Below are 17085 nucleotides of genomic sequence, written 5' to 3'. Positions count from 1 at the left end.
TTGCCCTTTTCAACCTAGTGCACTTGCAAAATCCAATCCCAAGAGAGGGAGCCCACAAGAGCAGAAGCCTTTCAAGATTACCCTGAGGCTAGTGGGTGAGTGTTTCCCCCCTGCTCTCCCAGCTGGAGGAAGAGGCAAGATTGATTCAACAAAGATACCCAGCAGCACTGGAAAAAATGAGATCTCAGCAAAGCCAAAGGCATTTGCTAAGCATCTCCTATTAGGAGAGTTCTCTCACACAGCTGCCCCACAGACAGCCAAGACAACGAGGTGCCTCAGCAATAAACCACTCTTCTCTCCCCCCCAGCCCTCTCAGTGCATCCCAGTAGAGCTGCTCTGTGCCAGGGCCGAGGTCGCTGCTGCATTCTGCTTTGATTCAACACAATCTCCCCTCCCACATGCTGTTTTCATTAAAGCCTGGATCTTCTGGCAAGGGCCCTATGCACAGTCATGAGAAGTTGCTCACTGGTGGCTTGTTTTATCCAGTTGTTGGAGGCTTAAAACAATGAGCTTGCAAATATTTCTTTCCTCCCCCGCACCCTCGCTTGCTTGCTTGCTTCTTGCTTCTTGCTTCCTCTCTTTTTTTCCTTCTTTTTTTTTTTTTTTTTTTTTTTGAGGAGGAGGAGGAGAGAGAGGAGAGGTACATAGGAGATAGCACTGAATCTTGGGATTAGGAGGGATGAGGGAAAAGAGAAGGGTCTCTCCTGTTGTGAATACACGTGCATGTGAGCACACTGGTGTGTGTTTCACACCTGCACTCCCCCAGCTGTCCAGCACCATCACAAACTGCACGTGTTTGTTGCTCTGACAAAGGCAGGAAAGCTCACAGCAGGACCCCTTGTCACCATCACTAGAAAGATGCCCCATGCTACAGCCACACAGCTGTCACAGTGTCATCAGGACAGAGGCACATTCCTCTGTGCTTTCACTCTGACAGGCCTAGACATGGAGAGGAGGGAGCCTAGAATCCAAAAGGATATAGATATCCAAAAGGATAACCCCCATTTTGTGACTAAATGCTCTCTTCCCTGCCTTCAACTTCTGCAGGGACCAGCTGTCATTAAGACATGTTGATGCCCCAAGCCCAGGTGATGTGATGTGTGAGGGAGGATTGGTTTTGACTGGAGACAAACTTCATGCATGTTTATGCCAGAGCTCTATATAAGGATGGGGGGTTAAAGCAATGGAACAGGGAAAATTTGGGGTGGCAGCCAGGAAGCAAGAGGGTGTGACTCACTCTGTGACCATCAAGGCATGAGGAGGCCAAGGACAGTTCCAAGAACATGTGGGTACAGCCAGCTAAAAGACATCAGTGAGGTAGTTAGAAGCAGACACGAGGCAGAGCATGAGTGAGGTGATAAATGAAGAACCACTGAACATGTTAGAAAAAAAGGCTTGCCCTGTTCTGGGGCACAGAGGTTGTGAACAAATTGCTCCACGTCCCTTCATGACTCACTTCGGTTTCTTTAGCCTGGCTGCAACATGTGGGGACTGCCTGGACTCTTCTTTGTCACTACTTCATGTCTGCCTAAAACTGCCGGCACAAAGGGCATCCAAGGAAGGACAATGACATAAAATCATGGAATCATTTAGGTTGGATCCCAAATGATCCTAAGATCCTAAAATCCTTGGATCATTGAGCCAAATCATTAACCCAGAAATGCCAAGTCCACCACGTAACCATGCCCCAGAGTGCCATACCTACACACCTTTTAAATATCTCACTGGATGGTGACTCAACCACTGCCCTGGGCTGCCTGTTCCAATGCCTGACCATCCTTTTGGTGAGGAAATATTCCACAATATGCAATCTAAACTTTCCCTGGGGCAACTAGAGGCCATTTCCTCTTGTCCTATCACTTGCAACTGGGGAGGAGGCTGCTCCCCACCTGGCTATATTCTCCTTCCAGGTGGTTGTAGAGAGTGATAAGGTCCTCCCTGAGCCTCCTTTTCTCCAAGCTAAAGACCCCCAGACTCCTCAGCTGCTCCTCGTAGGACTTGTGCTCCAGACCTTCCACCAGCTTCATTGCCCTTCTCTGGGCATGCCATTGGACATGGTGAGCATCAACTAACCAGGGAGGAGACCTGTCTAGTAGTGCTGCTTGACTCTTCTAAGCTTTTGAATTAGGCTGCCTGCCTGATTTTCTTGGATTTGCTACAAGGTCCTATGGGAGCCAAGGCTGCATGGTACTGCAGCCTTGTAAGGGGGGTAAGAGTTGCTGGCACTGAAGCCCTGCACAGAGACATCTTTGGGCCACACTCATGTGAAAGACAAGCAGGCTCTGGCAGAGTCTGTGCAAAGCACACAAATCTGGGACCAGCAGTGCTGGGAGTGAGTGCTCTGCATACAGCTCGAAATGCCCTCCCTGACTGCATTCACATCCTGCAGCCACCAGGCTGGCTCCCAGCCCTTTTGTCTTGGGGATGTACAAACCCATCTGCCTCTGAGCATCTCTCCATCTCAGGACATCTCCTTAGTTCGCATGAAAAAACCCAGATAGCCATTGCAGAGCAGCAGGAGCACGGTTCAGAGGTGTGCTCAGGACAGGAGCCACAGGAGAAGCTGACTGCAGGCGAGGAGGTAACACCTCCTGCCCAGCCGGCTTTGGGCATGCAGCAGTCCAAGGCCTCCATCACTTGGAGACACATCCCTGTAGATGGAGCCAGAACCTCACAAAGCAAAAGGACAGCCCAGTCCTACCCATTACCCTTCTCCAACCACTCTGCTCTGAAAAGAAACTAGCCCAGCCCCTCTCGTCCCTCCCTCCCTCCAACATATCCAGGGTTTTGTCTTCCCTCCCTCTCCAGATCAACCATTCCCGAGTGTCACATTGTCTCTCCTTATTCCATTATTTAACCCAAATTCCTTTCTGTTGTCTTTTCTCATCCACCACAGCCATGAAGAGTGGGTAATTCCTGCACCACACGCTGCATGTTGATGCCCTTCTCTGAGCAGTAACATCTTCCTGGGATGATGATGATGATGATGCCCCCAGAGTCATTTTTGGGCTGTCTTTTCTTACCTCCCTTTCTTATGACGGACTTCTCCAGGCCCTGCTGGTTTGGATGGCAGCCCTCCTCCTGGCCTGGTGCTGTTCAGCCCCAGGCTGTGTGGCCACAGGAGCCCCAGACAGTTGGCCAAGGGGCCCTTTGCCTTTCCATCCGTCAGTCTGTGTCCCCATTGCATGCAGTGGCTGAGCCACCCAGGGAAGCAGTAACTCAGCAGCAGGCTTTGCAGCTCACAGGGAGACACTTTTGTTCCCATGGGCATAGCATGAGCACAGGTAACACCAGCCCCAGGGTGGCTTTTGCCCACATCAGGTCTGCTCCACCCTTCCCATCCTGTGGAATTTGTCTGGTTCCTGGCCTTTGCCCAGACATGATACTCAGGAAAAGCCATGTTGTATCATACTTTTTGTTTCCCTTGAGGACACTTCTGAAGGGTACCCAGCACTGCTGAGAAGCCTGGGAAAGAATAAAAGCGAAGGGATATGAAACCTCTCCATCCCCACCACCATGACCCTAGTTTTGCTCCAGATCTGAGGGTTGCTTATAGCTCAGTCAACCAAAAATAATGGGGGGAGAGGGGAGCAAACCCACCACCAGGGTTTCTCAACCCAGGGTTTCCTGACCAACAGCATACCCACCCTTTTCTCTTGGAACAGCAGGCAGAGAGGAGAGAGAAACTTTGCCACCTTTCACAGCCCCACAAGAAACACTCCCTGGATGGCCCTGGCTCCCCAGAGCTGGGGCTGAAAAAAGAAAAAAAACCCACTGATTTAGGAACCTGAAGGTGAGGACTCAAGGGGAGATGCAATGCAGGCAAGTTTTCCCATCATGAAGCTGGTGGGACCTGCCTTTCCGAATGGCCACACCAGAACCACAAGCCTGGCCTGGGTACAGCAGCAATCTCCAAAAGAGACTCTGAAAAGCCTGTGCTGTCAGAACTGGTGAGGGGAAATGGGTGGCAGATAAGAACATGCTGAGGAAAAACACAAACCAGAAGTTCCGGAGGAATTTTGGAAAGGAAATGGGGAATTAACTGCAGAAAAGGCGGGGGGGAATGAGAGGCAGTTTATGGCTTACAACAAACAGGCTGCATGTGCCACCTCACCAGGCGCTCACCGCCTCTCGTCCCTGCCCAGGGATACTCAGCACTGGCCATCCCGGCCAGGCAGGAACAGCAGGAATGGGAAAGGGGCTGGTGCTGTGTCCTGGGGAGTTGATTCCAGCAGGAATCAGGGAAGAAACAAAACTAAGAGAAGCTAGAAGGAAAATACCATCCCTGCGGTGTCAGAAAGGGTGAGGAGGCTGCAGGTCCTGTCTTGCCTACAGGTAGGTAAGGGACAGGTGAGGCCAAGGCTGGCAGACGCCAGGTACCTCACGAGGTCCCGTGGTGCGGCCTTGCTTGGAGGGCATTTGGTCTCTTGGGTGCCCACCCACAGCCCCACAGCTATTTCGGAGGGGCCAGAAATCATTCCCTCTCCACCCCTTTCTTTTTTTACCTCTCTTGCCTTTGCCTCCCAGCACAAGCCCCACAGCACGGGGTCCCCACACGAGCAGTCCCCGAAATCCGCCCCTCGCCTGCAGCTATTTTAGAGAAAGGCAGGAAGTATTTTTAGTGCTGCCGGCTCCCGGGAGAAACTCTGAGGCTCTGAGCCGCAGCAGTGCTGGCGCCAGAGAAACTGCCGCTGCTCTGGCTGATATTTCTTGTATAATTAAACTCAATCCATCCAGGGGGCTGGGTCTTGGCCACCAACTCAGCAAGGAGGGGAAGGAGTGGAGCCAGAGAGCCAGGGGCTGAGTGTTCTGACAGATGCTGGGAATTGCTCCGCAAATGCTGGAAAAGCCTGGCCTGAGACTTTGGGGGAAGTTTTGCCAGGCACAAGGGAGCAGGGTGGCTCTGAAAGGCATAGGGAGCGGGATTTAATGTGAGCAGAGCCCAAACTGCCGCCGAGGAAAAGACCCCATACCAGCATCATCCTAATCCTGCTCCCCTTCGGGAGATGGACCCCAAAGGGATGCCCGAGGCTGGACAGACAGCACCTAAAGGCAACCTGGGAAAAAGCAACAGGACTTGAAGAGCACCCAGTGGCTGCAGGGCAAGCCAGAGAGATCCCTGCTGGTAAACAAAAGCCCGGGCTGGAGCTGGAGCCATGTCGGAAGTTTGGGGGCTGTCTGGTTAGCCAGCATCTGGTGAACACAAGCTGCGGCTGGAGGCTGACAAGCAGCAGCACAACCCCTCCTTCTTCCCACACCCACCACCCGGCGTCTGTCCGGGGGCCCCAATCTGCCATCGAGGAACAGGGGGAACAACAGCCTGCAGAAAACACAGCACCCACCAGCTTTTCATATGGGATTGGGGTTCGGGGTTTTTCCCCCCCGCCGTGCAAAAAAAAAAAAAAAAAAAAACCAGAGCATTTATTTGTGTGCTCCCTTAAATTTCAAGATACATTTCCAGCAATTCAAACACCAAGCTGGCATTCCAAGCAACAGTATATTTTATATAACTGGTTCCTTTTTTTGTTGTTTTTACCACTTTATAAAGCCATACAATGAACTGCAAAGAATCCAACATCTGTACAATGGGAAGACAACAGCGGAGTGACATTCACACACGGACATGGTGCGACCGAAGTCATCCTTACACGCACGACAACATTATGGGCATAAAGATACAAAATATAATGTATTTTTTTTCCATCTATATAAATACACAGAAATGGGCGAGTCTAAAAGTTTGAAACTGTTTGTTAACACTGATTAGCAAATAAATCTGTAACATTCCCAAAGTAACAAAGACAACAACAAAAAAAGAAAAAAAACCCCACGCATAACACGGCGGCACAGGATCCGCCAACAGAAACGTCATATTGCTTCCTTTTTTTTTTTTTTTTTTTTTCCTTTTTAAGGAAAAGAAAAAAAAAATTTAGTAACCCCAAACCAACCTCGCAATTTGCAAAACAAACGAACAAAATGAAACAAGCCCCTGCGGGCTCCTTTGCTGTCTGATCATCCTGCCTGCTCCAACGGGAAAGGTTGCCTTTTGTTGATGCTGTCGTCTGGGGTTTTTGGGGCAACTGGTTTCTTTACCTGCCCGACCTGCTGGGTGGGGATTTACTTTGCACTTTGGTTCGGGCGGTTGAATTCACTGAAAAATCAATGCCCAGAGGCTGGGTTGGGTTTTTCTCCCTGCTTGGTTTGTTTTCCATGTGTAATTTGACCAGGAGGCAGACAGCAAATGTTGCATTCAGAGCAACTCCAAACTCTGCTCAAAACCATGAGCCCTGCTGTCTCCACTAGTGACATGGGACTGGTGAACACTACGCATCCCATCAGCAGTTGATGACATGGGTATCTCCCAAAACAGCTCCCAGGGGCAGAGCCAGAGGCAGCCCCATTGAATGGGAATCCCGTATTTTGTGCATTGCAGGTGCCACTGAGCAGGACAGACAGCAAATTACTTCCCCAGGGAGCATTTCCCAATTGACAGCAATATCGACAGCAAAGGCAGGACAGGCTTCTCCGAAGAACAAACGGACACAAAAAGGGCACGTACAATAAATTTACACACACACAAAAAAAAAAAATATATATCTATCTATCTATATATATGTGGGGAAAAGTGCGTTTTTAAGGGTATCTTTGGCAAGAATATATGCAGTTCTTTGTGCAGGAAGGAGGGATGTGTTTGTGTGTGTGTGTGTGTGTGTGTGAGCGAGAGAGAGATACCATCCGGCTGCTGACAACGGCAGTGTGATTACAACAAAACATATGCTGGGCTTAACTCGTGAGAGATTGAATCTCAAATAGCATGACTGCACATAAAAAAAAAAAAAAAAATAAAGAGTATTTTCTGTCCCTTTCATAAGGAAAAAAATATCAACACTAGGTCCTTGACAGCCCCAGGACCTGGGCAATCCTAAATGCTGCTGATGGTCTCTCCCAGGGACAGAAAGGGTTGTTACACCTTAAAACCTTCTTTAAAGAAGGAGCTAAAGGGAAAAAAAGTGCCTTTAAAGGAAGCTGATAAAACACCCGGCTACATCATTGGAAGGTGATTAGCTGTGTGTTAAAAAAATAATACAATCATCAGATGATTTTGTTAGTGTTTGAGATTTGGATACAGACTAAATTTTCAGCTAGTGTGTTAGTGGGGAAGCCGGGAGAGGCTCAGGGCCTGAAGCAGGCGTGATGTTACTGGCAGGTATCTGCTGGGGTCGGCTTCTATGCAACATCTCTGGGGTGTTTAGATCTGCTTTGTTTGTATGGGGAGAAAAAGAGAAATAGGAGTTCCAAGCACCAGTTTCCAAGGCAGCAGATTAAAATAAAATTACATTATTATCATCTCTTTTCTTAGCAGTGAGAAAACCAAGTCTGAAAAATAGAGGCTTTCAAAAATATATTTTTATATATCTATAAACACAGTGTTTTTTCTCTGATGGGTGAATGGCAGGGTGAGGAGATTACGGGTGAGATCATCTCTTGTCTCGCTTGAATTTCGCAGAAGGAGGGAATCACTTTTTGGAAATATCAAAAATTAAAAGATCTCTGCATCTGTGCGGCCAGGAAGCCGGGGAGGGGGAAAGCCCCACCCAGAACCTCCTGTCCCACCACCACCTCACAACCAGCTCCTCGCTACCCATCCTTTCACACTTCAGTACATCAGTAGAGCCTCTGCCCCGGCAGGCCTGTCCGGCCGCCCACGCCGTCACACCCCACGCACACACACACGCACACCGCACGCACGCACCGCTCACACGCAGCCACCCCGACACACGGGCCCCCGCCTCTTCCCCCATCTCTATTCTGCCTTGCTCTGGATTTTCGTTTAACATGCAGGTGTTTCCCCAGGGCAGGGGAAGGGGGGAATACAGTGGGGGAGATATGATGCGCGGAAAGCAATATGGCAAAAATAAATATTCTTTTGAGTGTAAATCTAACCTTTTTTTTTCCTCCTTAAAATTTCATTAGCTTACAGTATTTTGTCAGTATAGCTTGTATATATATTATAGCTACCAAGGCAAGGATGGTCCACGGGAGACAAGATCTCCAGGGGACAGCAGTGCTATGTTTCTAATTTTTGTCCCCAAAAGACTATCTGGGCCACTTTGCACTGAAAACTTTGCCCAAAAAAGCTCTCGGGGGGAATATTTGTGGAAGAGGGCTCAGCAATGACCCCGCAGCTCCAGCTGGACCATTCCCCCTGCCCTAAACCTGCACATGTGACCGAAGCATCCTCTGCCCCCTCCCCAGCACCATAGGGCTGGGACCTCCACCTGCTGCACCCCCACCATGATCTCTCCCCCTGCAGTGGCACAGGGGCCCTCTGCCCCTCTCTCCACCCAACCTGCCCTCCTCACCTACCAAAGCAAAGGGAAAAGCCAACACCACTGAAATCACTGCAAAACTCTGCTGCGTTTCAGGGGCACAAGCCTTGAACCAGATGGTTTTGGGGGTACACATGCATCAACCAGGGTGGCTCTCAGAGGACCTGTTACCTCCCCACTGAGCCAAAGCTGCCCAGCCACTGCAGGTCCCTTCCTTTTTTCTTTTTTCTTTTTTTTTTAATTTTCTTCCTTCTTTGTTTTTTTAACGTGGCCTCCAAAACAAAAGGAGAAAAAAGCGCCTGAGTTACTTGTAGTCGTTTGCCTTTCGTGCAACTTGAATGTCCATGCAATTTATAAACCGCTTGCGTGTCTCCGAAGAGCTAGATAGGGGTAGCCACGGGTCTGCTGCTTTGCACAGGAAACCCACCTATGCCAGCATCAGCTATTATTATAATCATTATTATTATTACAACTATTCCTTTCCATTCTGGTTTGGTTTTTTTGTGTTAAGAGAATGTGACAGGCCGCAGGAGAGAACTGCCAAAGAGGACTTGTGACAGGAGGGAAAAGGGGAAGATGGGAGAGGAGGCGACTTTCTGCATCCTTCAGGTTCCTGGGGAGTATCCACCTTCCCCAGGTGCAGGGCAGGAGGAACCCCCACACCTCCTCACAGTCTGGGGGGCACAAGAACCCCTGGGGAAGTAGAGAAACAGCGTGACCCCCCCTCACTGGGTGGACTCACAGGGTCTCACCTGTGACTGGTGCTGGGCTCTGGGTCAGCAAAGGTCAGCCCATGGCTGATCTCCCCAGGGATTGGAAGGTTCAGGACCAATTTCCTCACGCCCCCAGCAAGTTACAGGTCATAAGCAGGTTTTAGGGGAAGCACAGGGACCAGTAAGGACCCTCCTCTGCAGCTGGACAAGAGAAGGTTTCTGAGAGCATCTCTTCTGGTGTCCCATAGACCCAGCGCATGTCAATATCTCCTACAGGTCAGTTCAAACACACAGCAGATGGAGCTGCTGGGATGAAGCTTCTTCCATGGGTTTTGCCAGTTGCCTCTTTTTTTTCCAGATGGAAAACACCAGTCATGGTCCCACATTCAGTCCCAAATGGGTATCACCACTTGAGGCCATGATGCTGAAAGTTGGAAACACACCTCTCACTGCCGCCTTTGCTTTGGTCACCTTCCCTGCAAGGGGACATGCATCCTGTCTGGCGTGACTTTGTGGCTCTCTTTTGTAGGTGCGTGGCTTTTGTTCCTCTGCGTGTGTGTTTGGCTTGTGTTGAGTTTTTAGGGGTTTTGTTGGTGTTTTTTTTGTTGTTTGCTGTTTTCCTCCAAAATTCCAACCCTTTCCCCCCTCCCCCCCAATTCACTTCCCTCTCCCACAATGCACTTCCTCACACTCCTTCTCGGATCAGCTCCAAGTCCTTCTCCAAAATTCAAGAATCACCCGCAAGTGCCAGCTCATCTCTTCTGGCCGGAGCCAAGCATGACCCTGGAGACAAAGTTGACGATGGCTGCAGCTGGCTGGTCTGGGTCCAGCTCAGCAAAGAGGTGGCAGATGTTGTCTGTGGTGCTCCCTTGCTTCCTGGCCACAAAGCCGAAGAGCCTGCATGGGGAGAAGGCAAGAGCCTCAATATTGCTCCTGCAATGATTACCACCACCCTCTTTCAACATGGCATTGTCCCACTTCCCCTCTTTGACATCCACCTCTCACCACACATCCCAAACCAGCCTGCATGAAGGCCCATCTCCTCTTCCCTTTGCTGCAGTTTCTGTGAAGGCCAGGTTTCAATCACTTCTTGACCAAACCACTCTTGCTCTGAACATCCCTGCCACCCTTCCCAAGTGAATCCCTAAGAAGGGACCTTCCAGATGATCACAGCATTGCCTCGGTTTGGCCTCTTGAAGTCAGAGGTGAGAGAGGCTGGCCATTGGGGTAGACCCTCTAAGAGATGAAGGCCATGCAAGGACAGGAAACTGAGTGAGACCATCTGGTTATTTCTGTGTGTCTCTCCCCTGATGAATAAAATGTCCCTTTTTTTTTTAATAAGAATGTGCAAACTCGAGTTATAAATACAGGGGGAACAGAATGTGAGACAGGCCCAGGCTATGGCATTTCTAATTGGGGAGGGGAAATATCCCAGCAGCTGGACATCCTAATAAAAACCCCTTCGCTCACACAATGGCTAAAATTAGTGGGAGCTGGCCCCTAGAAATGGGCTCAGCCAACAGCTCTGTGCTCCCATGGGTCAGGACAGGAAGAAAAGGAAGAGATGACCAGTAGTTCACATGCCATCAGCATAACCCCCTGCTCTGTTCCATAAGCTGGTTCCCAATGACTCTGTCAGGAGAGTTTCCAGTTCCAGTTTACAGTTCCAGTTCAGCAAGAGCCATGCCTGCTCTGACCAGGAATTTGGGGCTGAAAGATGGATCCAAGGTCCCCAGGACTTTGGTCTCATGCTTGGGTGAGACACTCCCACAGTAAGGAGCTGAGCCTATCTCACACACAGCCAGGATGCCCTGCACAGGGCATCTCCTAGCCAATGCCCAAACAGGCAGAAATCACCTCAATAGCAGCTGGGAGGAATCTGCTGAGAAGCACAGAAAGTACTTACTTGGCTGGGCCACTGCCATCAGTTTTAGTCCACCTGCAAGGAGAAGAGAAGGTGTGAGAGATGGTCTCTCCTGCAGCACACAGACAGACAGGGCCATGATGGGGGCCACCACACCAATGATGGAAGGCCAGCCTGGCTTTGCACAGGCTTGGCTTTATGGAAAAATTATGCACCTCTCCCTCAGCATGAAGGTGCTTGGAGATACCAAAAAGTCACCAGAAGAAGCTGGCATAGCACCACAGTATCCAAGGGAGCCTTGCATTCCTGCTCTCTGCAAAGCGCAGTGGAGAGAGCAAGCAAAGACTCTGCTCCAAGCATCCCAGGAGTCTAGAGGAGTGAAAGGGCTGGGGATCATGCGCTCCCCCCAGCTTAGCGTACTCACTTTCGTTCCTGGGGGTCCAAGTCACAGAAGGTGACTGTATTGAGGGGGTAGTGTCTTCGGAAGAACAATCTGAAACACAAAGCAGGGAATGTCAGGGTCAGGGAGGCTTCACCACTGTCCCACCAAAACCCAGCTCCACCAGCCCAGGGGACACTGCCATAGGTCTCCCATAGGATGTTCCAAGAGTCAAGGACAAAGCCCAGCCATGTCCATGACAAGGTTGATGCCATCCCAGGGACATCCTTCACAAACACACTTCCTGAATCACAGCCCTGTTGGCTTTGGGAATAAGCCAACACTGGGTTTTGGCCAGAGATGTGAACATGGAGGCTCTTACTTCCTCTGGTTGTCTGTTAAGGTGATGCCTTGTGCAGAGACTTTGAAGTGAACAATGGTAGCTGTGGGCGTGGGGTCAGCCACCAGCGTCTCAGCAACAGCCTTCGAGATGGCCTGGGGGCCTGTCAGAGACTCCATCTCCACTGAATTGATGAAGAGAACGTTGCAGGCTGGAAAGGCAGACAGCAGACATGGGGTCAACCAGTATTCCAAGCCAAGTTCACCCCACAACGACCCCTCTCAACTCACCTGCGCCCTGTTTTAGGAGGTCCGTGGCTGAATTGGTGGCTGACGCGGAGTCTTTCTTTTCCTCCATGGGATCTAGAAGACACAGGGTGGTTATTGGTGCACCCTGCTCAGAAACCTAACCCCTCCCTGCAGGCTGTGGGGACAGATGTGATGCCTTCTGGTGCTAGCTCTTACCTCGGTCAGGAATGACCAGCTTGCAGGGCAGGGCCAAGGGAGTGATGGAGTGCTGGTACACCAGCGCTGAGAGACAGCCTGGGGAGAGAGGGAAGATGGTCAGCACAGGGCCAGCACTGCCAGATGAAGAATTGTTTGCACCTCCTGGTTTAATACAATGATCCTTTTGCAAAATCATTAGGCTATGGAACCACACAATCCAAAGTACGATAATCATTAACCAAGGAAAGGAATAAGAAACTCCAGCTTTCCCTGATTAGGTCACCATTGCTCCAGGTAGATGGAAACAGGCTTTTAGGTGGGTTTCTTCACCAATGGTCCTAAGGCCACATGTGGCAATTCCTCTCACTGAAACCACCATGCAGCCCACCACAGAGAGCTCAGGGAGGGGACAGAGGTGCCAGGGCCACTTTAGGAACAAAAAATGTAACCAAGGTCTTCGTGCAGCTCCTCAGACAACATTAGTCACGGAATAAATGGAACAAGGGGAGCCCCTGCCCCCCACCCTCCCAGCAGCATCAGTTGTCCTACATGTGTGTGAAAATTATGTACCTATGCACACAGGCACATTTGTGTGCTCTCAGAAGTGTGCAAGAACACAGATGCTCCAAATGCCCAGAGGATTCAGTTACACAGGGACAAGAGGCTGAACAGGCTCTCCCAGACACCCAACAGCTCTGCTTTGACAGTATGGCAAAGGCAAGGCTCTCCCAACCCAGTCCCTGATGCGGAAAGCACAACTGGGGGCACTTACCAAAGTTAGGCTCATTGGGACATCCTTTTAGTTTCACACCTCGTGAGCTCGTCTCGATGAGGAAGTGCCTCACCAGCTCATTGGTCAAGTCTCCTGGGAAGAGATGAGATGTTTTCACACCAGAGCCACCCTCCTCCTATTACTATGCAGTACCATTAAGAAACCAGCGCTCCAGCTTATGGGAGGGGTCCCTAACACTAGACACGCCCTCCTCAAAGCTGTCCCTTCACACAGGGTCAACCACGAGCCAAGCTCCTCCACAGTGCTGGTGGGCTGGAGGGGCTGTACCCATTTCATTATACCAAAGTCCAAGATGCAGGTGCTCCTGAGCCCTCCACAGCTCAGGGCAGAGGGTGTCTGGTGCTTTCTGTGCCCTGGGAGGCAGGGATCCTGCCACATCAGCACATACCCAAGGGCACGACTGGCTCAGCAGCCCCAGCTGCCCGCTCGCCCCAGCTGAACGATGGAAAGCATCTCAGCGTGGGAAGGAGAAGGGCACACAATACCTTTCTTGTTCTGCTGCACGACCGTGGGAGGCGGAGAAGCAACTTTCATGGCGAGGCCATAGGCTCCCCGGAAGGAGTGGCTGTCTCGGATGATGAAAGCCCCCGGCTCCCTGTCCTTCAGCAGGGCAATGGCTGCAGGAGAGAATGGCAGAGCTCAGAGCTGACAAAGTGAGAACCAACGCAGCCTCAAGACACCAACAGGTGTAGGTTGGGATGGGATGCCCCAGCTCCACGTCTCATAGCCAGGCACTACAATGTTACCACACCTCCTGCACGTCTGAGTGGGTTGCCAAGCACAGGCTCATCTTCCTCCACCTCCACTGCCCTTGTGTGGGCAACTCCAATTCCCACCCTGCCTATCTCTGAGCAACCAAGTACTGGAGAGCAAGCAGAAACAAAGGCCCAAATGCTGGACCATGCCCCTGAAGGCATCCTGCCACCTCCTTGTTCTCCCCTCTCATTTTAGCCATGTTTCCAAGAAGCCTGTGAGCATTATTGACTCAACATCCAGGTGTTTTGCTCTCCAAATTGCAAACATATCTACTGCACACTGCAGGGACTGGAGATCCTCTACCAAGAGGAAGGTTTGAAGAACCCACATCACACAAACCTCCAGCTTAATGGGGCTTCAACCCCCATATGCAACAGCCTGAGCAGTCATTATTCACCTTCACTCTCAACCCAATCGATAAGGGAAATCCTTGCTAATCCCTGTGATCCCAGGCATACCCCAGCTCCCAACCCTGTGTCATCTACTTACCCTGCTCCCTGGAGATGTCTGGTTTGTACCAGTACTTGGAAGTATCCTGCACAAACTTGACATTGGCACGAGTCTCAGGACTGATGTCTGCAGGAAAGGGAAGAAAAGACAATAAAAAAGTTAAAAGATGCTGTATCTGGAACTCCACATCCAGCCAAAGCATTTCAGATCCTTTCAGATCCAGCACATTGCACTAACCTCAACCCAGTTCCCCACACCCACACAGGCTGATCACTACCTGGAGCTTATGGGCTGCTGGGCATCTAAAGCTAAATCCAAGCTCAAGGGCTGTCAGAGGGCTGTGTGAAAGATGAGCCTCTATGGCACAATGACAGAGATTAAATGGGAATTCTTAATTTAAAAGAAGATGGCCAGGTAAAATAAAAACTGTTGGAGAAAAGAGGTATGTCTGCAGGTGCCAGGGAGATCCTGACTTCAGAGGACATTCACTGCTTTCTAATGTTCAACATTGGGATCACACTTCACAAAAATAGGATAAGGGAAAAAATAGTTTTTTTCCCTTATCTTTGCTCTCTGAAGAGGAACTGGGCAGGTCAGTCTATCCTGGGCAAAGCAGCTCCAGTCCCAGCCTGACTGTGCCTTGTTCAGTGCCCACCAGTGGCACAGCCCCAATGGGAGCTGGTCCTCTGGCTGTGAAGCTGTCATTTACTCAGGCAACATTTACAACAACCACCTGCTTTCCAAAAACAGCCAGGCAAACAACCAAGACGACTGGATAGCATCTCTGCTGGAGACACTTTATCAGCCCTCAGCAATCTGGTCACCTTTGGAGACGCAGGGGGCTCACTCCCCTGTCCAAGCCGCTTGTTAATTGTTACAGGTTTTAATTGCTCATTCTTCCCCACTGGGAAAGGTCCCTGGCCACAAGAGTCATGGAGCCAGGACCAGTGCCAGAGTGCCCACAAAGGGCTGCCTGCTCAGCAGAGAAACTGGCCCAGCAGCCGGAGCCACCGCTGCCCCACAGCTTTATTCTCCTGGTGCTATCAGCCCAATCTTGACGTCACCAAGGTGTCTGTAACCAGAGCTGGCAAAAGCGTTCCAGGCAGGATGGCACCTGGGGCACCAGCACCATTTGAAATGAGGAGGCAGCGCCACAGCAGGGTCTCAGTGGGGTAAAGCCCTCTGGGAATGGGGGCAAGAGGTCAGTGCATCCCCACGGCAGAGAAAAACGCCTCCGGGAGCTTTGATCTCCTTATGCACATCTCTGGAAGCTGTTTATGCCAGAGATGCTGGTCGGTGTTTTTCCTGTTTGGATTTGTCAGAAAGCGCAGGAAATGGCCCCAGCCCCAGCGGTGCCTTTGGTTTGCGGATGGACAGGAGGGGTAAATCAGGACATGGCTGCAATCCCTTTCCTCATGGCAGGCAAGGAGGAGGAGGGGAGAGCCTTGAGTAAGGCAGGGGGACACAGGGACCTCCAAGAGCATCCCTTACCTGGCATGGAGAACTTGGAGAAGTCCGGCAGAGTGTGGGAGAAGGCGACGGTGCTCCCACCGCTGGGGCTGGACATGCCGCTGGAGAGGGGCGAGGACACCTTGCCATTGACAGTGGCATAGTTGGGGAGGCTGTTGGAGCGGTCCCCAGCCGACATCCGCCGCTTCTCAGGCAGAGCAGGCTGCGACGTGGGGCTGCCCTGGCGGTAGGCAGCCGAGTCCGGGGAGGAGGAGTGCGGCGTGCTCGTGCCGGGGTAGTACGCTGGGGAGACAGGGAAGGACGGCGTGGAGGGAGGCTGGTAGCCAGAGGAGCTGCTCTGCCGAGACAGTGTCAGGTGCCTTTCCTCTGGGCTGGAGTAGCCATACAGGGGGCTGCCAGGGGATGTGGCTGCCGCTGCTTGGTGCCTGGACAGGCTGGGGCTCCCCGGCGGGGCCACCAGGTTGCCATGGGCTACCACAGCATGCCTGCCCAGCCCAGGGCTACCGGGAGCGCCGCTCATGCTGGGGTTGATGGCTCTTCGCCCGAAGCCAGGGCTGGGCGGTGTATTTGTAGCCACTGTCCGGTGCAAGCTGCGAGGGCTCCCTGGCAGGGTGTGCACCCCCACCACATTGACCTGTGGCTGTGGCCGAGCTTGGGGTTCTGGCTGGAGGCCAGCTCGCCCATCAGGGTAGTCAGGGCTGCTGTATGTCGAGCCCGGGACTCCTCCTTGGACCATTGAAAAGGAAGCTGGAGACGAGTTTTGGTAGCTGCTGTGAGCAGAGGGCATCTGCGAGCCAACAGGGGACCGGTACAAGGGCTCAGCTGAGGCATGGGGAGGTGTCACCGTGCCGTGGGGGCTGCCTTCTGACGGGTAGCTGCGGAGGGAGGCCCTGAGGAGAGACGAATAAAGGCAGAATTCAGCTCCACCGCTCATTCCTGCTGCTGGCAGGGACTGGCACCCTCCTGCATGTGGCACACAGGGAAACTGAGGCACAGAGCCAGTCAGCTATTTGGTTGTTCAGAGGCAACTGTGGGTCCAGCCAGCTTCATGGAAGCAACTAGAGACATCTTTAGCTCCACCCTGAATCCCCGTTCCATCTCAAAATATGACTTTCTAGAGATCAGAGCCTTTTTCCAGCTCTGCTCCCAGCAAACACCTGATTTATTCTGCCCTGCCAGCCTGTGTGGTTGCACTTGTAGTCAGGGTGGACAGGGGACAGGGACAATGGCTCCATTTCACCCCAGAGGATGAATGCTAGGGGTTAGCACAACCCATCCCTCCTCCCACTCCAGGGGACAGGTTCCCAGTGAGAGGTTTCTGAGGTCCAGTAACCACCAAGTGACCAGCAGTGACCCATATTTGTGTTCTCAGGGCACTGAAGTGTACAGTTGGCTGGGATACCCAAACTCTGCACAGAGAGATGTGGGTCTTTGCAAAGGCAGTTTCAACTTGGGAACAAGCACCGTCCCCGAAGAGGTTCAAAAAACAACTGAACATGGCACTCAGTGCTCTGGTTTAGTTGGCTTGGTGGTGTTCAGTCAAA

At 51.6% G+C, this 17085-nt stretch overlaps 1 protein-coding gene across 34 annotated transcripts in view; it reads right to left on the bottom strand.

Annotated features, from left to right (window-relative positions):
* Positions 1–5478: 5478 nt before the first annotated feature.
* The window catches only part of TNS1 (tensin 1), a 69759-nt gene continuing 58152 nt past the window's right edge, over positions 5479–17085 (bottom strand). For all 34 annotated transcript variants that reach the window (XM_086898833.1, XM_086898829.1, XM_086898832.1 and 31 more), the window contains 10 exons: positions 15563–16431; positions 14111–14197; positions 13351–13482; positions 12845–12937; positions 12091–12168; positions 11917–11988; positions 11669–11837; positions 11332–11400; positions 10950–10982; positions 5479–9940 (listed from right to left, as the gene is read on the bottom strand). In XM_086898833.1, coding sequence (XP_086754959.1) covers positions 9796–9940; positions 10950–10982; positions 11332–11400; positions 11669–11837; positions 11917–11988; positions 12091–12168; positions 12845–12937; positions 13351–13482; positions 14111–14197; positions 15563–16431 — 1747 coding nt within the window. In that variant the 3' untranslated portion in view covers positions 5479–9795. The remainder of the gene's footprint in view (positions 9941–10949; positions 10983–11331; positions 11401–11668; positions 11838–11916; positions 11989–12090; positions 12169–12844; positions 12938–13350; positions 13483–14110; positions 14198–15562; positions 16432–17085) is intronic.

The sequence above is a fragment of the Cyanistes caeruleus genome, chromosome 7 (assembly GCF_971803275.1).
Source record: "Cyanistes caeruleus chromosome 7, bCyaCae1.hap1.1, whole genome shotgun sequence".
NCBI lineage: Eukaryota > Metazoa > Chordata > Aves > Passeriformes > Paridae > Cyanistes > Cyanistes caeruleus.
The sequence above is the reverse complement of the archived record's forward strand: the minus strand, read 5'-3'. Positions and strand labels throughout refer to the sequence as shown.